This window comes from Ahaetulla prasina, chromosome 13, assembly GCF_028640845.1.
Source record: "Ahaetulla prasina isolate Xishuangbanna chromosome 13, ASM2864084v1, whole genome shotgun sequence".
Classification (NCBI taxonomy): domain Eukaryota; kingdom Metazoa; phylum Chordata; class Lepidosauria; order Squamata; family Colubridae; genus Ahaetulla; species Ahaetulla prasina.
Window position 1 is genome coordinate 21,122,508 of NC_080551.1, and position 19,725 is coordinate 21,142,232.

The 19,725-nt window shown below is 44.1% G+C and overlaps 1 protein-coding gene across 1 annotated transcript in view; it reads right to left on the minus strand.

Annotated features, from left to right (window-relative positions):
* The window catches only part of CELF6 (CUGBP Elav-like family member 6), a 178,805-nt gene extending 159,514 nt beyond the window's left edge, over positions 1 to 19,291 (minus strand). The window contains exons 1-2 of the mRNA XM_058156227.1: positions 18,826 to 19,291; positions 10,725 to 10,807 (exon numbers count right to left, since the gene is read on the minus strand). Coding sequence (XP_058012210.1) covers positions 10,725 to 10,807; positions 18,826 to 19,207 — 465 coding nt within the window. The 5' untranslated portion in view covers positions 19,208 to 19,291. The remainder of the gene's footprint in view (positions 1 to 10,724; positions 10,808 to 18,825) is intronic.
* Positions 19,292 to 19,725: the final 434 nt, after the last annotated feature.

Consider the following 19,725-nt stretch of genomic DNA (forward strand, 5'->3'; position numbering starts at 1 on the left):
GTGGCTCTTCTAAGAAATCGTGCCAATTATTAAGGGTGTCCGTTCTCAAGTCTTGAACTCTGGGCCGTTAAAAATTCTGATCTCCCAAGATCAGAATTTATGGTTTGGGTGGGTGACCTCCTCCTTTGTCTTCAGAGAGTTCAGAGAGAGAGAGAGAAAACTATGCTTTGCAATTCAAGAAATCTCAGCTTTTTAAAAGTCAGCCACTAAAGAGATTTCAGGAAATTGTTACGCCTGCACCATGGCTGATCAGAATATGCAATTTATGGCTTTGGGATCAATGGAAGACCCTAACATTTTGCTCAGATGGTCTTCTATAATCAAGGCAGCTTTCAAAGTTAAGTAATTAATTAATCTATTTTATATTTCACAAGAAGAGTCCGCCACTCCTCCGCTCGCAATAAAATCCCTTATGCCACCAGACTCCAAATTTTGGCCTTAGACAATTTAGAACTACGCAGACTTCAATCTGACCTAAGCGTAGTACATAAAATCATTGGCCACAATGTCCTACCTGTCAATGACTACTTCAGCTTCAACCACAACGATACATGAGCAAATAATAGATACAAACTCAAGGTAAACTGCTCCAAACTTGATTGCAGAAAATATGACTTCAGCAACAGAATGGTCAATGCCTGGAATGCACTATCTGACTCTGTAGTTTCTTCCCCAAACCCCCAAAACTTTAAGCTTAAACTGTCCACTGTTGACCTCACCCCGTTCTTAAGATCCAGGCCGCGGTGTGGCTCAGGCTGTAAGAAGCCTGTTATTAAAACACAGCTGCCTGCAATTACTGCAGGTTCAAATCCCACCAGGTCCAAGGTTGACTCAGCCTTCCATCCTTTATAAGGTAGGTAAAATGAGGACCCAGATTGTTGGGGGGGGCAATAAGTTGACTTTGTAAATATACAAATAGAATGAGACTATTGCCCTACACACTGTAAGCCGCCCTGAGTCTTCGGAGAAGGACGGGATATAAATGTAAACAAACAAAAAAAAAGAGAGATGTAAGGGGCGTGCATAAGTACACCTGCGTGCCTACCGTCCCTGTCCTAATATTCCTTTTTTACTTACACTTTTCATGTATCCAAATCATGTTTATACTTTTACCTGTCATCTTATATATGATTGACAAATAAATAATAAATAAATAAACATTTCTCCATCGACTGTCACATTTAAGTGACTCTTATACAGGTCATCTTCAACTTACAAGAAGTGACAATTCAAAGTGACCAAAGCATTGGAAAAAAAAATGATGTACAACCGTTTTTCACCCTTACGACCGTTGCACCATTCCCGTGGTCACGTGATCACAATCCAGACGCTTGGCCACTGACTCGTGTTTATGTCCGTTGCAGTGTCCCTGTGGCCCCCTTTTGCGACCTTCTGACCAGCAAAGCCATGGCGGCTCAAGGCTGTAAGAAGCCTGTTATTAAAACCAGCTGCCTGCAATTACTGCAGGTTCAAGCCCCACCAGGTCCAAGGTTGACTCAGCCTTCCATCCTTTATAAGGTAGGTAAAATGAGGACCCAGATTGTTGGGGGGGCAATACAAGTTGACTTTGTATATAATATACAAATGGATGAGACTATTGCCTTACACACACTGTAAGCCGCCCTGAGTCTTCGGAGAAGGGCAGGATATAAATGTAAACAAAAACAAAAAAAAGTGAATAGGGAAGCTAGATTCACTTAACAACTCTGTCACTAACTTATCCACTGCAGTGGTTCACTTAACACCCGTGGCAAGAAAGGTCATATACAAGGAGGCAAAACATGCTTAACCAATGTCTCACTTAGCAACAGAAATTTGGGGCACAGTTGTGGTTATAAGGCAAGGTCTACCTGTAGATGGAGCTTTGGAGGGAAGGAAAAGGGGAAGGAAAGTAATTACTTTCAACAATTAATTCAACAAATAATAAATACACGGACTTAAAGTTCCCGTTCCAAGCCTCCAAGATCAAATTCTGATATCTCTAGGGAAGCTGTTTCGTTTTATAAAATTTACCTCATTTTTTTTTTAACCCTCTGAGGCTTTATATAACACAATAACAGAGTTGAAAGGGTCCTTGAAGGTCTTCTAGTCCAACCCCCTGCTTAGGCAGGAAACCCACTACCATTTCACACAAATGGCTGTCCACTCTCTTCTTAAAAACCTCCAGTGTTGGAGCACCCACGACTTCTGGTGGCAAGTTGTTCCACTGGTTAATTGCTCCCACCGTCAGGATATTCCACCTTAGTTCTAGGCAGGTTCTCACTTTGATGCATACCGCCGGTGAGGCTGGAGTGTAAAAGTCCAGCAAAGTTGATCAGCAGCCCCCCTCTTGATTTGATAAAACTGAACGCATCTTTAATCGCGAGGAAGTGGACTGCCTCTCGTAAAACCTTTCTAATACACGGTGGGCTGTTTTATGGGAACGCATATCTGCCTGGAAACACCCTTGACTGCTAATCGCCAGTTACCATACCGCCAGGTTAAAAAGATAATAAATCTAACTCAACAGATGATGTAATTGGAGTAGCAGAGGAAGAAATGCTGGCTGTGGTTCTAATCCTTCCCGATGAATGCCATGACTACAGAAACAAGCTCGTGGGGTTTTCTCAACCACCTTTTTCAGAAGCGCTTTGGCGTGGCCTCCGTCCTGGGGCCGGAAGAGAGTGTCCCTAAGCCAGGATTCAAATTCGGCATCTCCCTGCCTCCGATTCTTTAACCGCGACACCAAAACCGGCTCTCAATGTGCCGGTGCAGGGCTTAAAACAAAAAGAAACATCTTTTGTTGTCCCGTTGGAAGGGAATTTGGAAGAAGGAGACGGAGGTCATCTACTACATTTAGTAATTGCTGAGGCCTACATGGTCCCTCTAGTATCAAGATCCATGAAAAAGAAAAAAAGAAAGTGACAAATAGAAAAGGTGATAGCAAAAAGAAAAAGAACAGAAAGTCTATATCTATCTATCATCTATCTATCTATCTATCTATCTATCTATCTATCTATCTATCTATCTATCTATCTATCTCTATCATTTCTCTCTCTCTCTGATCTTTCAATCTCTCTATTGTCTTCTTGCCAATTATTTATTTTATTTTTATTTTTTCAAATTTATATATTATGAATACAATCCTATCAAAATTCTCTCTCTAAGATTGTATTGTATTTCCCTTCTTTCTTTAAACTATTCTTTCTACTCCTCAAAACCATAAGTCATAAAATCATTTTTATTTTTTATTTTTTTAATGCAAAAAGCCCATCATGGGCTTCTGGTCATTGATCAATAATCAATAATGGCTTGCAATATATTTCAAATGTTTATTTTCTCCCCCCCCCCACTTCTTGTCATATAAGACATTTCAAAGACGTTGGCAACTCCAAAATCTGTTTTCAAAACTATGTTTAACACCCTCCCTTCCCCCCCTCCTTTGGAAATCTCAGGTAACTCATCGTTGCAAAGTAATTTTCCTGGTGAGAAAGGCTTTTCCTTGTGAAATTTTCACCCTCAATTTGTATCTCTGGTGTGCGTGTAACAGAGAAAGGGATGTGTGTGTGTGTAATGGATATTCTAGTATATTTGTTAGAAATAACAAAAAGTAAATTAAAGGATAGCCATTTTATTTTATTTTTTTGTTTCGATGTCCCTGACTGATTCACTCAGATCTTCCGAATAATCAAAATGAAGAAATTTATATGAACATTGCTTTGATTAGGTGAGTCACCCACTAGATTTGCACTTTGGTTTTTTAAGAAGCCAAAGGCTGTTGCAATAATTAAGGTAGACAAATATGTACCATCACCAAATAGAGATTAAATATTGCATCAGGTGCGATATGTGTATAAAGGAATTACTTTTTAAAAATTAAAGGAAAAAATAAGAGCGTCTAAATCTATTTTCCAGAGGCCAGAATCTCCCTACAATCCTTCTTGATATGCTACTTTTCTACCTGTAGAGATCCAGTAGCGATAGTCAGGCCTATTTCTCCCACCAGTTGTCCTCAAGTTACGGCCACAATTGACCCCAACATTTATATTGCTAAGTGAAACATTGGTTAAGTGAGCTTCGCCCCTTTTTAGGACCTTTCCTGCAACAGCTGTTAAATCCACCATTGTTAAGTGAGTAACATGATTGTTAAGAGAATCGGGGCTTCCTCGTTGACTTTACTGGTCGGAAAGTCACAAAAGGGGATCAGATAACCCCAGGACACTGCAATCCATCATAAGTATGAGTCAGTTGCCAATCATCTGGATTTTGATCGCATAGAATAGAATAGAATAGAATAGAGTAGAATAGAATAGAATAGAATAGAATAGAATAGAATAGAATAGAATAGAATAGAATAGAATAGAATAGAATAGAATTTTTTATTGGCCAAGTGTGATTGGACACACAAGGAATTTGTCTTGGTGCTTATGCATGACCACAGGGATGTTGCAATGGCCATAAGGGTGAAAAATAGCCATAAGTCACTTTTTTCATTGTAACTTTGAAGGGTCACTAAATGAATTAGGACTACCAGTAAGTATACTGGGGCAACCAATGGTTTCTAAAACGAACCCAAAACTCCCTGGATCCTCTATAAAGACTATTGTACAGCGGGATTGTATGGAGAGGCAGGTTTCAGATCAGCAGTGGGTTGCTCCCGGTTCGGAACCAGCGGGAGGCTCCACCCACCCGCAGAAGCGTGCACACGGTCCCGTTGCAAACCGGTAGTAAAAGTAAGTAGAACCCGCCCCTGTTTCAGCTGGCACATACTTGACAGTCTCCCAAGTAACCATCCAAACAACAGCAGGCTGGTTAAAATCTAGGCGAACATGCTTGTTTACCAAGTCAGATCCCAATTATAGTAAGGAAGTCCAATTAAAAATAAATGCGGGTAGCACGACGACATCCATATTCCAGGCTGAGGGAAACTCATCTGTTGGCTTTGGAAGCGATTTGGGTTACGTAATCTATACTTTCCAAACCCTCGGCAATTTTCTCCAGGGGAGATGGAATTCTAGCCTCTTTTGTGAGGTGCGTGTCGCAAACCGCCAGTATGAGTCAGCTCGGAGGAGTTCAGCGGAAACTGGCTGGCTGAGAAGCACCTGGACGGAGCCTTCGAAATAGGGGGAAATTCATCCTCCCCCCCTCCCCCCCGGGAAACGGTGTCCCACTGAATTAAGGGAGGCAGCTGGACTACAGTGTAGTAGGTGGGGGGGCGGGTGTGTGTGCTTGCGAAGCAAATGATACAAAACAGTTGTATATGGTGTGCTGTGATGGGGAGGAAAAAAACCAACACCCCTGAAACTTTGATTTTGGTTTCGATAATTAGATAGATCAGTTTTTACAGAAATGGCTAGTATGGATTAACGTGTAAAAATAAAAAATTGAGGCTCTAAGGTTGCTCTCTTCTACTGTGCTAAAGAGAGTTGGAAATCAATGCCTTTCCCCCACCTCCCCATTTTTCCTCTTTTATCTTAGAATAGAATAGAATAAAAAATTTTATTGGCCAAGTGTCAGGCCTGGAAACCATACTAGACTTTAGGGTTCCAGACGCTGCCACATTTTTCCCCTGAGGGGAAGAAGGGGGGTTGAGGGGTATGGTAACATTCTTCAAGCGGTCAAGGTCGGATGGTGTTCACATCTGCAGGAGGAGTGGCGAGAAGATATTCGAATGAACTGGGAGAACGTGGGACCATGTGACCAGCAAAGGGGTTAGGGGGGTGGGACTCTTGGGGTTTGTATAACTGGGAAAAGAATCCGGAAGTTCAGTTTTGGAATTTCACTCATCGTGTGCCAGTTTCTTCATGCTAGTAAAGAACTCTGAAAGACAATGGCTTCTGGTTTTTTTTTATGCAGAGGAGGTTTTTCTGGAACCTTGACATTATTCCAAAACTGAACTTCTGGATTCTTTCACACCTTGACACCAAGTGTGATTGGACACACAAGGAATTTGTCTTTGGTGCATACGCTCTCAGTGTACATAAAAGAAAAGATACGTTCGTCAAGAATCATAAGGTACAATACTTAATGATAGTCATAGGGTACAAATAAGCAATCAGGAAATAATATCAATATCAATATAAATTGTAAGGATACAAGCAACAAAGTTACAGTCATACAGTCATAAGTGGAAGGAGATGGGTGATGGGAACAATGAGAAGATTAATAGTAGTGCAGACTTAGTGAATAGTTTGACAGTGTTGAGGGAATTATTTGTTTAGCAGAGTGATGGCGTTCAGGAAAGAATTGTTCTTGTGTCTAGTTGTTCTAGTGTGCAGTGCTCTATAGCGTCATTTTGAGGGTAGGAGTTGAAAAAGTTTATGTCCAGGATGTGAGGGGTCTGTAAATATTTTCACAGCCCTCTTTTTGACTCGTGCAGGATACAAGTCCTCAATGGAAGGCAAGTTGGTAGCAACTGTTTTTTCTGCAGTTCTAATTATCCTCTGAAGTCTTTTTTTTCTTTTCCTTTCCCCTGGGGTACCAATCATTTTTATTTAGTTTTGTTTTTTTATATTTTGATAAACTAATAGAAAATTGAAACAAATCTATAGGTGTGTCTATCTATGATGCGTATGTATATGTGTGTATTTTTAATGGCAATTTTTACTTTTAGCTTGTAAATCTTAATCTTGTTTTATGCGTGCATGATGCACAAGTGCGTGTTTCTGTTAGCATAGTTTATAATGCTATATGTGTGAATACGCACATACATACACAACAGTGATTGGTCTCATTTGAGACAATGATGAATCTGCATACAGACGGGAGGTTGAACAACTAGCCTCGTGGTGCAACCGGAACAATCTGGAACTGAACACACTCAAAAGTGTAGAAATGGTGGTGGACTTTAGGAGAAACCCTCCCATACCATCACGTCTCACAATACTAGACAACACAGTATCAACAGTAGAGACCTTCACATTTCTAGATTCTACCATATTGCAAGATCTAAAATGGACACCTAACATCAAAAATGTCACCAAAAAACACAACAAAGAATGTACTTTCTGCACCAATTCAGAAAGCTCAAACTGCCCAAGGAGCTGCTGATCCAGTTCTACAGAGGAATTATTGAGTCTGTCATCTGCACCTGTATAACTGTCTGGTTTGGTTCTGCAACCCAACAAGAGAGACACAGACTTCAGAGGATCATTAGAACTGCAGAAAAAACAATGGCTACCAACCTGCCTTCCATTGAGGACCTTCCATGAGTCAAAAAGAGGGCTGTGAAAATATCTACAGACCCCTCACATCCTGGACATAAACTGTTTCAACTCCTACCCTCAAAATGACGCTATAGAGCACTGCACACCAGAACAACTAGACACAAGAACAGTTTTTCCCCAAAGGCCATCACTCTGCTTAACAAATAATTCCCTCAACACTGTCAAACTATTTACTAAGATTGCACTATTATTAATCTTCTCATCGTTCCCATCTCCTTCCACTTATGACTGAATGACTGTAACTTTGTTGCTTGTATCCTTACAATTTTTATTGATATTGATTGTTTCCTGATTGCTTGTTTGTGCCCTATGACTATCATTAAGTGTTGTACCTTATGATTCTTGATGAACATATCTTTCCTTTTGTATACACTGAGAGCGTATGCACCAAGACAAATTCCTTGTGTGTCCAATCACACTTGGCCAATAAAAAATTCTATTCTATTCTACACACACACACACACACACACACACACACACACACACACACAATATATATAAGTAAATACACACACATATAAGTAAAAGTTAAAATTAAAATGTACATGTATACATATACATCATACACATCTTCTTCATATAATATGTGCGTGTATGATACATATGTTTACATGTACATATCCATCATACACATGAAGCAAACAATGTGTATATAATGCATCTGTGTACACGTATATTTTTGATTTTGATTTTTACTTTTAACTTGTACATTTTAATCTTGTTTAAAGTTTTGTTATTAACTGTGATTTTAGTGATGTTTTGATATTTTTTTAATGATTATTATTATCTGGTTTGTAAACAATTCAGAGCCATTTAAGGGAGATGGGTGGTGTAGAAATCTGATAATAAATAAGCAAAATAAAATAACGTATGTGTGTGTTGATTCAGGTATTCATTTTATTAAATTAATACATATATTGACCTATCATAAATGTATGATAGTCCCTGAGATTTCATTTATACCGACAGAGATTTGGGATAGGTGGACTCTGAAGGACATATTCCCCAAGGTTAAGAGAACATGTCTCCTAAAAGTTCCATCTCCCCCTCCCATATATATATAGAGAGACCAGTAATCTCTTCTTTGATGACGACTTCTAGTTATATATGTAAAATTAGAAGTGTCTTGGCGAAGTTTCGACGAAGTCTCATTCGTCATCTTCAGGCTTCAGCTTCGTGCTTCTGGGAGCAATGTGTGATTGCAGCTGTTTCTCATTGTGTGATTGCAGAAACAGGAGCAATGTGTGATTGCAGAAACAGCTGCAATCACACATTGCTCCCAGAAGCACGAAGCTGAAGCCTGAAGATGACGAATGAGACTTCGTCGAAACGTCGCCAAGACACTTCTAATTTTACACGGGAGAAAACCCGAACAACCAAAGACCTACATACAAACACCCGTGAAAACCTCAGAAAACAAATATATATATATATATATATATATATATATATATATATTTATATATATATATATATATATATATATATATATATATATATATATATATTATATATATATATATATATAACTAGAAGTCATCGTCAAAGAAGAGATTGCTGGTCCTTCACTTTTACTGCTAGCCTTAACCAGCTGCCAGGAAAGAAATGAAATAAGAGACAGAAAGACAGCAGCCGAAATGCTCCCATCCACATAGTCATTTTTAGTTGTGTTGAACTGGTCAATAGATGCTTGAACGGTGTAAACAATAAGGGAACATAATATCTTAGACGCGTGCTGGAAATTCTGCCCTTAGACACAAAACTCTTCTTTAGATTCCGACAGACCCCAAAAATCTGGCTGATAATCCATGCAGTCTCCAGTTTATTAGGCAATTTATTAGATGCGACCTTCCGGGCTTATGCAAAGATTCAACCTTCGGGACCGAACACGTTTTCAAATCGATCTGATGCAGTTCGGAAGCAGGTTGGGGTGCTTCTCAAGAGGCTGCGTCAATCTGAATCGAAACAGCCTCCGATTCGTTCGGAAAATGGATCCAAATGTTCACATGTCATCAAACCTGCACCTGCTTTAAAAAGCTGATGGAACCGTTTCTGAAAATCACGATCGGACATCATCGTTTTCCCCAGCCACGCTAACCCAGGTGGTCCTTGATTTACAACTATGATTGGAACTAGAACCTCTGCAGCTAAGCAAACCGGTCGCTGAAGGAGACATCATGGGACCGCATCTAGTTATTACAATCTCTTTGACGCAGTCTTTAAGCGAATCGTAGAGTCGTCCAGCAAATCCGACTTCACCCCCCCCATCCATTGGCTCGGCTTGTTGGAACCCGGCTGGGAAGGTCGAAAAACGGCGATGATATGACTTTGAGGATGCTGCAATTGTCGTAAATATTTGTTTGTTGGTCAAACACCCAGTTTTGATCACGTGACTATCAGGACATTGAGCCGATCGTCAATCATTAGTCATTTTTTTTCCCAGCACTGTCCTAACTTTGAACGGTAGTTATATGAACCGTCATAAGTGGAGCAGTGCTATGAAGGAGAACTGTGCTGTCAACTCCTGATAATTTCTTTTAATTCTTCCCCCCACCCCCACCCCCCACTCCCCCGCTTCCCTGCCCTTTGCTGGGAGCTGTTTGGCTTTAGGCAAACAAAACAGGGACAATTAAAAGACAGACCTACGTACAGAAAGCTTGGATATGCTCCAGAGGGTTTTCGTTCCACCCCAAACAACAAGCGCAACTGTAACCTTTGAAACATTAAAATAGTACAAGCAAAACAAACCTGGATCGCCGAGAAAGAGCCACCGTCTTATCATGGCTCCAGAATTATAACACAAAGAGTAACACGCCGTCCAACTTTCTCGCAAATGCCACCTGGTAGCCACAAGGTGCCAAAACCCCAAGGAGGGGTAGGAATATAAATGAGAAACAAGGGCTGGTTCTGCACGACATGATTATCCAGGTCCAGTGAAGACCCAATGGCTTTATTCCCACCACACGCTAAGCTTGGTTAGGGGTTTTTGTTTTTGTTGTTGTTGTTGTTTAGGAAGGATTAAACCAGTCCACCTGTCTAGTTTTGGTGCCCAGGAATTGCTCAGAATCAGACTCCTTAAATGGATTCATTCAGTAATCATGTTCATGCAAACACAGCTCAATGGAAAGGCACATTCATTTCTCAAAACAGCCGCAAGATATTCGTTGTTTTTCTCCTGCTTTCCCCCCGCCCCCTACCCTTCCCCCACCCCCACCCCCACCCCTCACGCCGTTGCAAGATTTGTGCAAAGTTTACAGAAAGAGTTTGCGTACGGAAGAGGAATTTCCAATAACCGACCAAGATGAAAACATTGGCGGTGTAAAGTAAACATTTGTCAAGGATGCAAGACGACCAATTGAGAATTCCAAGGAACTTGGAGGACGCCAACCGGGAGAAGACGGGTCTAGAACCGCTGTCTAGTTCAGATCTGCTGTTTGGAACCCAAATGTCTTTGCAAGGGTCTGCAGAAAGCTCTTCCCCAGAAGATGGGCCCCGATCAGAGAAGGAACCATCACTTACCCCAGGCAGTGTCTTCTGTTCATGAAGGGCACTCTGAGCTTTAAGGGCTGAGTCCCGGGCACAGTATGTAAGAAAGGCACAACCTGGAAAGAAGAAAAGAGGAATGAAAAGGGGAAGATAGACTTAGCAGACGGCTTTCAGAGCCCATCTCTGTCTGGGCAACCATGAATAAAAGTGGAAAAACCAAGACAACCCAACCCAATTAGAACGCTACAGTAGCTTTGCATGGAGACCTCCTAAATTTAATCCCCAGCATCACCAGATAAAGGGACGTGGTGCAGGGGTGGGTTCTACTTACCTTTACTACCGGTTTGCAATGGGATCGCTTTTGCGTGCGCCGAGCTTCTGCAGATGTGCAGATCGCCTATGACGACATCCGGGTCGGTGGGCGGAGCCTCCTGCCAGTTTTACTACCGGTTCTTGCGAACCAGTCCGAACTGGGGGCAACCCACCAGTGATGTGGTGGCTCAGTGGCTGAGCTTGTCGATGGAAAGGTCGGCAATTCAGCAGTTCGAGTCCCTAGTGCTGTGCAACAGGGTGAGCTCCCATGACTTGTCCCAGCTTCTGCCAACCTAGCAGTTCGAAAGCATGTAAAAAATGCAAGTAGAAAAAATAGGGACCACCTTTGGTGGGAAGGTAACAGCGTTCCGTGCGCCTTTGGCGTTTAGCCATGCCGGCCACATGACCATGGAGATGTCTTCGTATACCGCTGGCTCTTCGGCTTTGAAACGGAGATGAGCACCACTCTCTAGAGTCAGGAACGATTGGCACATATGTGCAAGGGGAACCTTTACCTTTTTACCACCAGATAGGGATGGAAAACCTCTGCCTTAAATCCCGAGAAGGTGTTGCTTCTCCAAATCACGTTGGTCTTCTTGAACCGGAAGGTCCAATTTGGTCAATGGAGATGTCTATCTTCTCTTTTAAACCATTACTTTATTCAGAACGACCGGAGGCTATTATTCAGTAATCTAAAGGGAGGAGACTATTGCTTTCTCTTTAGGGAAAAGGTCTAAAGACTTTGCATGACAAAGGCCCAGATTCAGTCCTGGGCAGTGTCAGAAACAGCGACCAGATACTTTAGGGAAAACTGTCTCTCGTGCTAGAGAGTTGCACACAATTTGGCAGCAGGTCAACGGGTAACCCAGTGAGAATTTGATTTCACACAGTTGGTATGGATTAGCAGGGCCTGGTTAATTGGCATCAGCAGGAAGAAGCCAATACACTTGGGATCAGTGCAAAAATAATAATAATAATAAAATCATCCAGATTAGCACATCAGACGTTCATAAAGTCCAGATCAGCTATTGCCTGGGGTTGGGTGGGGGCTAAAGAGTGTATTATGAGTTTCTGGACTTCATATGCAAAAGGTCCTACTTTGATCCTGGACCTCTTCAAATAAAAAAGGTCTCTGAGAAAGATTTGCTGACACTTTGAATGGACAGTATTGGTTGAGCTGAGATACAGAAGCCAAACGGAAGTCCACAAAATGACAAAGAGCCATCAAAGGACTCCACAAAGGTCTTTCTCTCTCACTCATCTACCTTGACTCAGGAAGTGCTGGCAATTCAAGGTGTATTCTTAAAGAAGTTTGGACAAAGTTAAAAAAAAATAATGAACAGACCTTTCCTGAATTTAAATCTGCAGCCTTCTTGGGTGGAAGAAACAGAGTCTTGAAACACCACCTCAGACACATCCAGATTGGATCACAGGGGTGAAGGAAAAGTAAGAGTTTGTTTTTCATTGCTATGAATCTTCAAATAATCCATAATCCGTCATATTCCTTAGGTATATATATTAGCCATGCTTTACCGCTTAGTCTGATCAGTATTATTTATTCACTTGGGTCCCAAATATTTGAGTTCAACGTTCTCGAGAATGGTTACTATAGCTAGTAAAGTTCATTTTTAGACCAATCAGGATTGGCTCTAAAATTTGAATGAAGAAAATGGCTTTATTGTTTGTTTACTGCTGGACTTTGGTGTTCTTGAGTAAGAAATCCTTGGCTATCTTCACAAAACCCACCAAGTCATAAACTAGGGTGAACAAACTGAGTTTATGAGATGTTAGCTATCTAGAGTCATGTATGTCAGATGGGTGGCTATATAAATCAAGCAAACAAACCACACTACACACCAAGCCACAAGTTGGCTTAGTGGCTGTGGGTAAATTGCCTTGCAGCCTGGATTCACACACCACTCGTAACCTGCTCACAGATTCACTGATTTTCTAAGTTTGCTACTACATTGATGCCCCAAGCAAACAAACGCCCAAACTTTCACGCAGCACCCAAATTCAACATCACCTCGTCGCCAAACCAAGATACGTACTAACCAAGATGAAAACGATGAGCCAAGTGCAGTTGCAAAAGACGAATTTAATTGAGCTCGATCGGCGTGGTGCAGAGTTCGGGACTGTGTCCCAAACAAGGAAATTCTACCAAGAAGTGTGTAATTCCCAAAGACTCTTTCAGATAGCGACCGAACCAAGAAGAAGGGGGCTTTGATGGACAGGGGTTCCGCATGAGTGAGCAACGTCCAGCAAAGACCGCACATCAATTGGATACAACCAGATGGTCAGAGAAAAAAAGAGGAAGGCCAGAGAAAAACCGGGCGCCAGGAAGATCTGAAAAAACGTCATTAAATGGAAGGATGCGGAGACTGTAGCTACGGACCGGGAACGGTGGTGTACGCTTATAGCCCGATGTGCTTGGCCCAGGGCATGAAAAATTAAAAAAAAAAAAAAAGATTAGCATGTTATATCGAATGAGTTGTTTGATTGTATTTTCTTGGGCCTGCTGAGCTGGGCAAGTGCTCCACTTGTCTCCTACACACACTGCGGGCAGTGCATCAAGACGGAGAGAGTGTCGAAGACGGCCCAACACTGAGTCACCTCTTAACTTCTTCCTTCCAGGAAGGCTCAGCTGATATTTTGTTATGGCTAAATAGTCACAAATCAGATTAGCACCTTGGGGTTTTTACATTGGCTTCGGCAGGCTGCTGGATGTGGCAAGTGGGACCAGAGCAGGAGGCTGTTTGCTTCCGTGGGGTAGAAGAAGGGTTGTTGGTTTTTTTTTTTGCTTAACCCTTTGGTAAAAGAGGAGAAAAACCCAAAGGGCTCAGCTCAAAGGATACCGTGCACAGCATCGGCAGAGCTTCCCCCATCACCCCCCCTTTTTTAATTAAATCCTATATAAAGCTTCCTGAAATGATATTAAAACAGCAGCAAAACAGTTTCCCTTCAAAAATGTAAATATTTAATGAATGAAATTTGACATTGATGCATTTTTAATATTGGCACAATTAAATCTGCCAGATGATTAAGTATTAATAACTCTTAATAAGTGCAACCCTCTTGTCTTCCAATGGAAAAAAAATCAAGAGTGACAGACACCTAAAGCCAGAACAAGGATCCTGCGGACAAACTAATAAGCAAGAGGACTCCAGGAAGGAAGGAAGGAAGGAAGGAAGGAAGGAAGGAAGGAAGGAAGGAAGGAAGGAAGGAAGGAAGGAAGGAAGGAAGGAAGGAAGGAAGGAAGGAAGGAGTGAGGGAAGAAGGAAGGAGAGGAAGAGGAAGAGGAAGAGGAAGGAAGGAAGGAGAGGGAGGGAGGGAGGGAGGGAAGGAAGGAGGGAAGGAAGGAAGGAAGGAAGGAAGAAAGGAAGGAAAGAAGGAAGGAAGGAAGGAAGGAAGTTTATCTTACTGGTTTGCCCTGACGCAGATAGGAACCGCAGAAGACACGTACTTGATAGATAAACAGAGCCAAGCAGAGTCTTCATTAAATGAAGGATGACATTTCATTGAATGGATCAAGCATGGCTTTTAAAGAGGGAAAGCAAGTTGGATTTTCTTTTTGGTTGGCAAAGCTTCCAATATTGATAAACAGCTAGAAACAGGAATAATGCTGCTGCTGCTGCTGCTGTTGGCGATGAGGATGGCAATTTATTGATAAGCTAAGTGGTAATTAAATTGGAGTTGGGTATATAAAATGAGGAAAGGAGTTTACCATGAAGCTCTGAAGATGCTACAGTTTACATATGTGTAAAGACAGCCTGATTCCATCCGCCAAATTGCATATTATTTTCTAAAGAAACTGCAGGGGCCAGCCAACTTCCTTTATCCCTCCGTCTGCCGGCAAGAAACATGATATTCATATATATTCATTTTAATGACAGACTATCTCTTGTTTCACCCCTGTTGAGCAAGAGGCAGGAATTCACTTATCCGCTTGTTTGTTTCTCACCCAGTGAAATCTGGGTTCATTTCCCACCGCTTCTGCCCCCACCCCCCGCCGCCGCCGCCACCACTGCTTTATCTATATCCCTATCTCCTTTCATCACACTTACAGGCCTAAATTTTTTGCAAAGCTACCTTTTTTAAAATATTATTTTAAAGAACATCCCCGTCCATCTACCTTGGAGATAATAGAAAATTAAGGTGAATCTTCTTCCTGGCTATTACGTGTTCTGCGGCACCAACTCAACACCAGGCACCCAAATTCTCCTTTTTGCATTTATTCGGAAAGTACACTTTTTGAAATACTGTCGCTAAGCCTGAGAAAGTTATACAAACAAAGAGATTGGGATGGGGTTTTTGGTTTTTTAAAAAATTTTTTTCCAGGGAATGGGGTCCATTAGCATAAGAAGTGTTTTCCTCGATCCTTGAAATGTATTGATCAGGCATTTAACCCACAAGAAAAAAAGAACCCGACGTGAAATGTAAGATGCTGAAAATTCAAAAATAAAACCGCACAAATAATTCTCTCTGAATTCAGGTGATGGTTGTTGTTGCTGCTGTTGTTGTTGTTTTTCAGATAACTAAACACAGAGTTATAACTTCTGATTAAAATGTGGTTCACATTTCCTTAGGAATTAGAGCAGTACAGTAACAGAGTTGGAAGGGACCTTGGAGGTCATCTAGTCCAACCCCCTGCTCACGCAGGAGACCTAGACTAGGGATTCAAACCGCCAAACTGCCAAGCTTTCTGATCGACAACTTCAGTGTCTTAGCCACTGAGCCACCTATCAGGCTTACTTAGGAAATGTATACTTGTTTACATATTTACATGTTTACATGTTAGGAAATGTTTACACGTTTACTTAGGGGAAAAAAAATTCTTGCTGAATTCAGAGAGCTGTAAGATCTCAGCCTTAACCAAATGCTCTCTTTCTCTCGTGGCTAAAATGCCAAAAAGTTGGGTCATATACATGTTAACAGGGAATTAAAACGCATCTCTGCGTTTAATGGACAGTAGAGAGCCTTCTGCTGATAACTTCCAAGAAGTGGAGCTAAAAATATAACGCGGAGTAGAAGAACCTGCTATTTGGGGGAAGAAAAAGTGAAATGCAAGCATTCTTCAGCAACCCTGGGCCTACTTTTTCTTCTTATGGTATCTGTTCGGGGGTTTTTTGGGTTTTTTTTTCTCTATCCTCCATTTTAGCTCCTAGAAATCACTCGCAAGGACCTAGCAGGACCCATTTTGCCTGTGTGAACACACTAATTCCATGATAATTGATTTCTGACCTTCAGTAAAATTAAACATCGAGAAGTTTTATGAGCAAGTCCACCTCTTTCTAACTTCGAGGTGACAAAGAAGAATGGTCTTCTTTGGAAAAGTGAAAGTGGATTGCCGAATACACCCACTCACTCTTTCTCACTCACTGTCTCTCTCTCTCACACACACATTTGCTGCCTGTTAAAACACTAAAATACTAATCAGATTGGGCAGGTACGGTGATATTGAGCCTGCTTCAAATAGGGGCTAAAGTTACTAGAAACTAGGAGCTGGGAGTTCTAGTCTCGCCTTAAGCACGGTGCCAAATGGGTAAATTATCTTGTTACCTTTACTCAACTAGATGCCTCCAAGAAATTCCACAGAGTAAAAACCCAATGGGGTCTCTTAAGGGATTGCATTCAGAAGTAGACAAGTCCATTCTTGAGATGGAGAGCCTGTTTGGTGTAGTTGCTAAAGGCCCTTGTCTACAAAGTAAAAGGCCACGAATTCTCGTCCTGACCTAAGGCGACTCTGGGCCGGCCCCATTTTCCTCAATCCTAAGAAGAAGGCAATGATGAACCAGTTCAAGAAAAGGTTGCCAAGAAACCTGCAAGGAACTGTCCAGCCAATGTCAAGAAGTCAAAAATGACTTGAACGCACGCAAAGAATGTCATGCCACGACCCAAACATGGGCTCCTGGTGTGAAGATACGCTGTGTGCACACAGAAAGACACGTCCTACCACATGCTCACCAGTCTTTACACCGGATCTAAGTCAGCTGAGGAACAAGAAGCAGGAAATCCTCCAATAGTAGATCTTTACACCTCCTTAGCCAGTTGTTGTGGAAACCAGTTTTTCTTTTTCTTTTTTTGGAGTGGGGTGGGGGGAGAATGCTAGCTTCATGCCACACACTTCACCAGGACTGTCAAAGATGTCATATCTATATTCGCGTATGAAGCTTGCCGAGGTAATAAGCCAACAAATAAATATCTGGTGCCTCGGTTTATTGGTTTGTGGTCTTTAGGGATTAACCTATTGCAAAGAACTCGAAAAATGGGGGAGGGGGGACGGGGGGAGGGAAACAACAAAGCAACCTAAGCTAATTTGGTAAAGAAACAGATTATGCAAATCCAGAGTGTTTATGCATGATTCCTAAACCCCCTCCCCTGCAAACACACACGCTCCTTCGTTGGCATATGCAGGACCCCTCCCCATGACGCACAAATACACCACAACAAACTTTGCAGTCAAACGGGGGGGGGGGGTTGTACAAGTACAGCATCCTCCCCTGTCCTCATTCAAAAGATCTGGGTTTCCTGTTGTATTTACAAATCTCCCTTTCTTGTTTTCTCTCTCTTTGTGTTACACACACATACACACACACACACACACACACACACGTTGCACATACATGCACGCAGACTCACATACTTTTGATTCATTCACTTCTTTTCTCACAAACCCAGCTAACCTTTCGAGGGGGGAGGTATAGGTGGGCGTCCAATGTTTCACCCAGTTGAACTTTGCATTTGCCCAGCCTTGGGAAGCTAATTCTTCTTTCCCTTCGAGGGAGGGGAAGGGGATTGTGCAATGCACCCGGACCATAAATTGTCAGGCAAAGAGAAGAGGGCTGCACAATCGGAAGGACCAGGCCAAGCTGGGGAGCCCGAACTTCAGCATGGCTGCCTTGTGAGAAGCTGTGCAGCCCTCTTCTAAGGTGTGTGTGTTTACTCAAGAGAGGCAAACCCAACCGAAGGCGCCCGCATGCCTAACCAACGAATTGCGAAGGAAGAACAACACAACCTGAGAAAGGGGGAGCGGGGAGGGGGGCTTTGCTGGTGGTGTTAACTTCTTCCTGCCAAAATGTACGGAGCTTTTTTTGGCGGGGGGGGGGGAAATCTCCCCTTCCACGTGTCATAACTCCATCCTCTCTTGTTGGCCAGTGTTTTTTTTAAAAAACAAACAAACCTGTCACCCAAGTTTGTACACAGGCTTATTGCTGCGATCTGGGGAGGGTAAGGGTGGGGAGGGGAGGGGGCACCAGAGGGGGAGGGCCGGCTTTCTCCCTCACTCTCGCACAGCCTGTCATTTTCTTTGTGCCCGAAACAAACCCTTCCAGGACACAAACACCCCGGTGGGTGGACGAACCCTTCCGTGCCATCATCCGAGGTGGCAGCCCTGCTGGGGCTTTGGTGACTTTCTTTCCCGTGGGCCGCCAGGCCACGCGCACTCCCCCCCGCCCCCACACACACACATCCCGAAAGCCGGAGTTCCGTGGGGCTGCGTGGCTGGCTGGCTGGTTTGCTTCCGAGTAGAACTGCACGTCTCCCTCGCTTGCGCACCCAGGGGCGGGCGCGCACACACGGACACACACACACACACACACGGGGGGAGAGAGAGAGAGAGAGAGAGAGCGGCGGTGGCGGCGGTTCCTTTGTTGGCCCCTCCGCCCGGCCAGGCGGGGCAGGCGTGGCGGGTCTCGGGAGGCGTCGGAGCCGGAGGAGGGGTCCGCGCGGGCGAGCCAGCCAGCCAGCCAGCCAGCCAGGCAGCCAGGCAGCGAGCGAGCGAGCGAGCGATCTCCGGGCTCGGGGCCAGCCTTGCCTTGCCTACCTTTGTGCATGCCGGTGAAGCGATCCTTGAGCACGGTGAGTTCGTAGATCTTGCCGAATTCCTCGAAGAGGGGCTTGAGGTCGGTCTCCTCCAGGTTCCGCGGGATCTGGCCGATGAAGAGCTTGATGGCATCGTGGTCCTTCATGGCGATGGAGCCTCCCGGGCCGGGCGCCGGCGCCGTCAGCCCATTCATCCTCGCGGCGCTGTTCGTGGTGCTGAAAGCGGCGCTCTCCGCCTGCGGCGGCGGCGGCGGCGGCGGTGGGGGCGGCGGCGGCGGCGGCGGGGGCCCGGCGGGAGGCGGCTGCTGTTGCTGCTGCTGCTGCTGCTGGTGCTGCTGGTGCTGCTGCTGCTGCTGCGCTAGCCCGTTGGCCAGAGTAGCCATGATGTTCCCAGCAGGCGCTGCCCCGCCCCGGCCGCCCCGCCCCGGCGAGCCCTGCCTGCCTGCTTGCGCCGCGCGGGAGCAGGGCGAGAGGGAAGCGGGGGGGACGGGGGGGCTGCCCAGCCCGGACTCCCCCGCGCCGCGCTCAGCCGGATCTTCCCCGCTTTGCCTGGGCGACGGAAGGCGCTCCACTCCGCTCCGCTTCGCCTCCGCCTCCTCCTCCTCCTCCTCTTCCCTCTTTCCCTCTTTCCCTCTTTCCCCCTCCCTCGGCGGCGGCGGCGGCGGCGGCGGCCACTGGGCCCGGTGACGTCAGCTGACTAACCCTGGACTATTCGCATATGATTAGCATAAGGACAGGCTTCGGCCAATCAGGCAGGGAGGAAGGGGAGAGGGGTGGGAGAGGAAGGGAAGCCGAGCGAGCGTCGGGCAAGAGGCAGGAGGGGGGGGTGTCTTCGGAGAGAGGCCGGGTGTGTGTGTGTGTGTGTGTGTGTGTTTGTGTGTGTGCTGGAGAGCCAACGGGG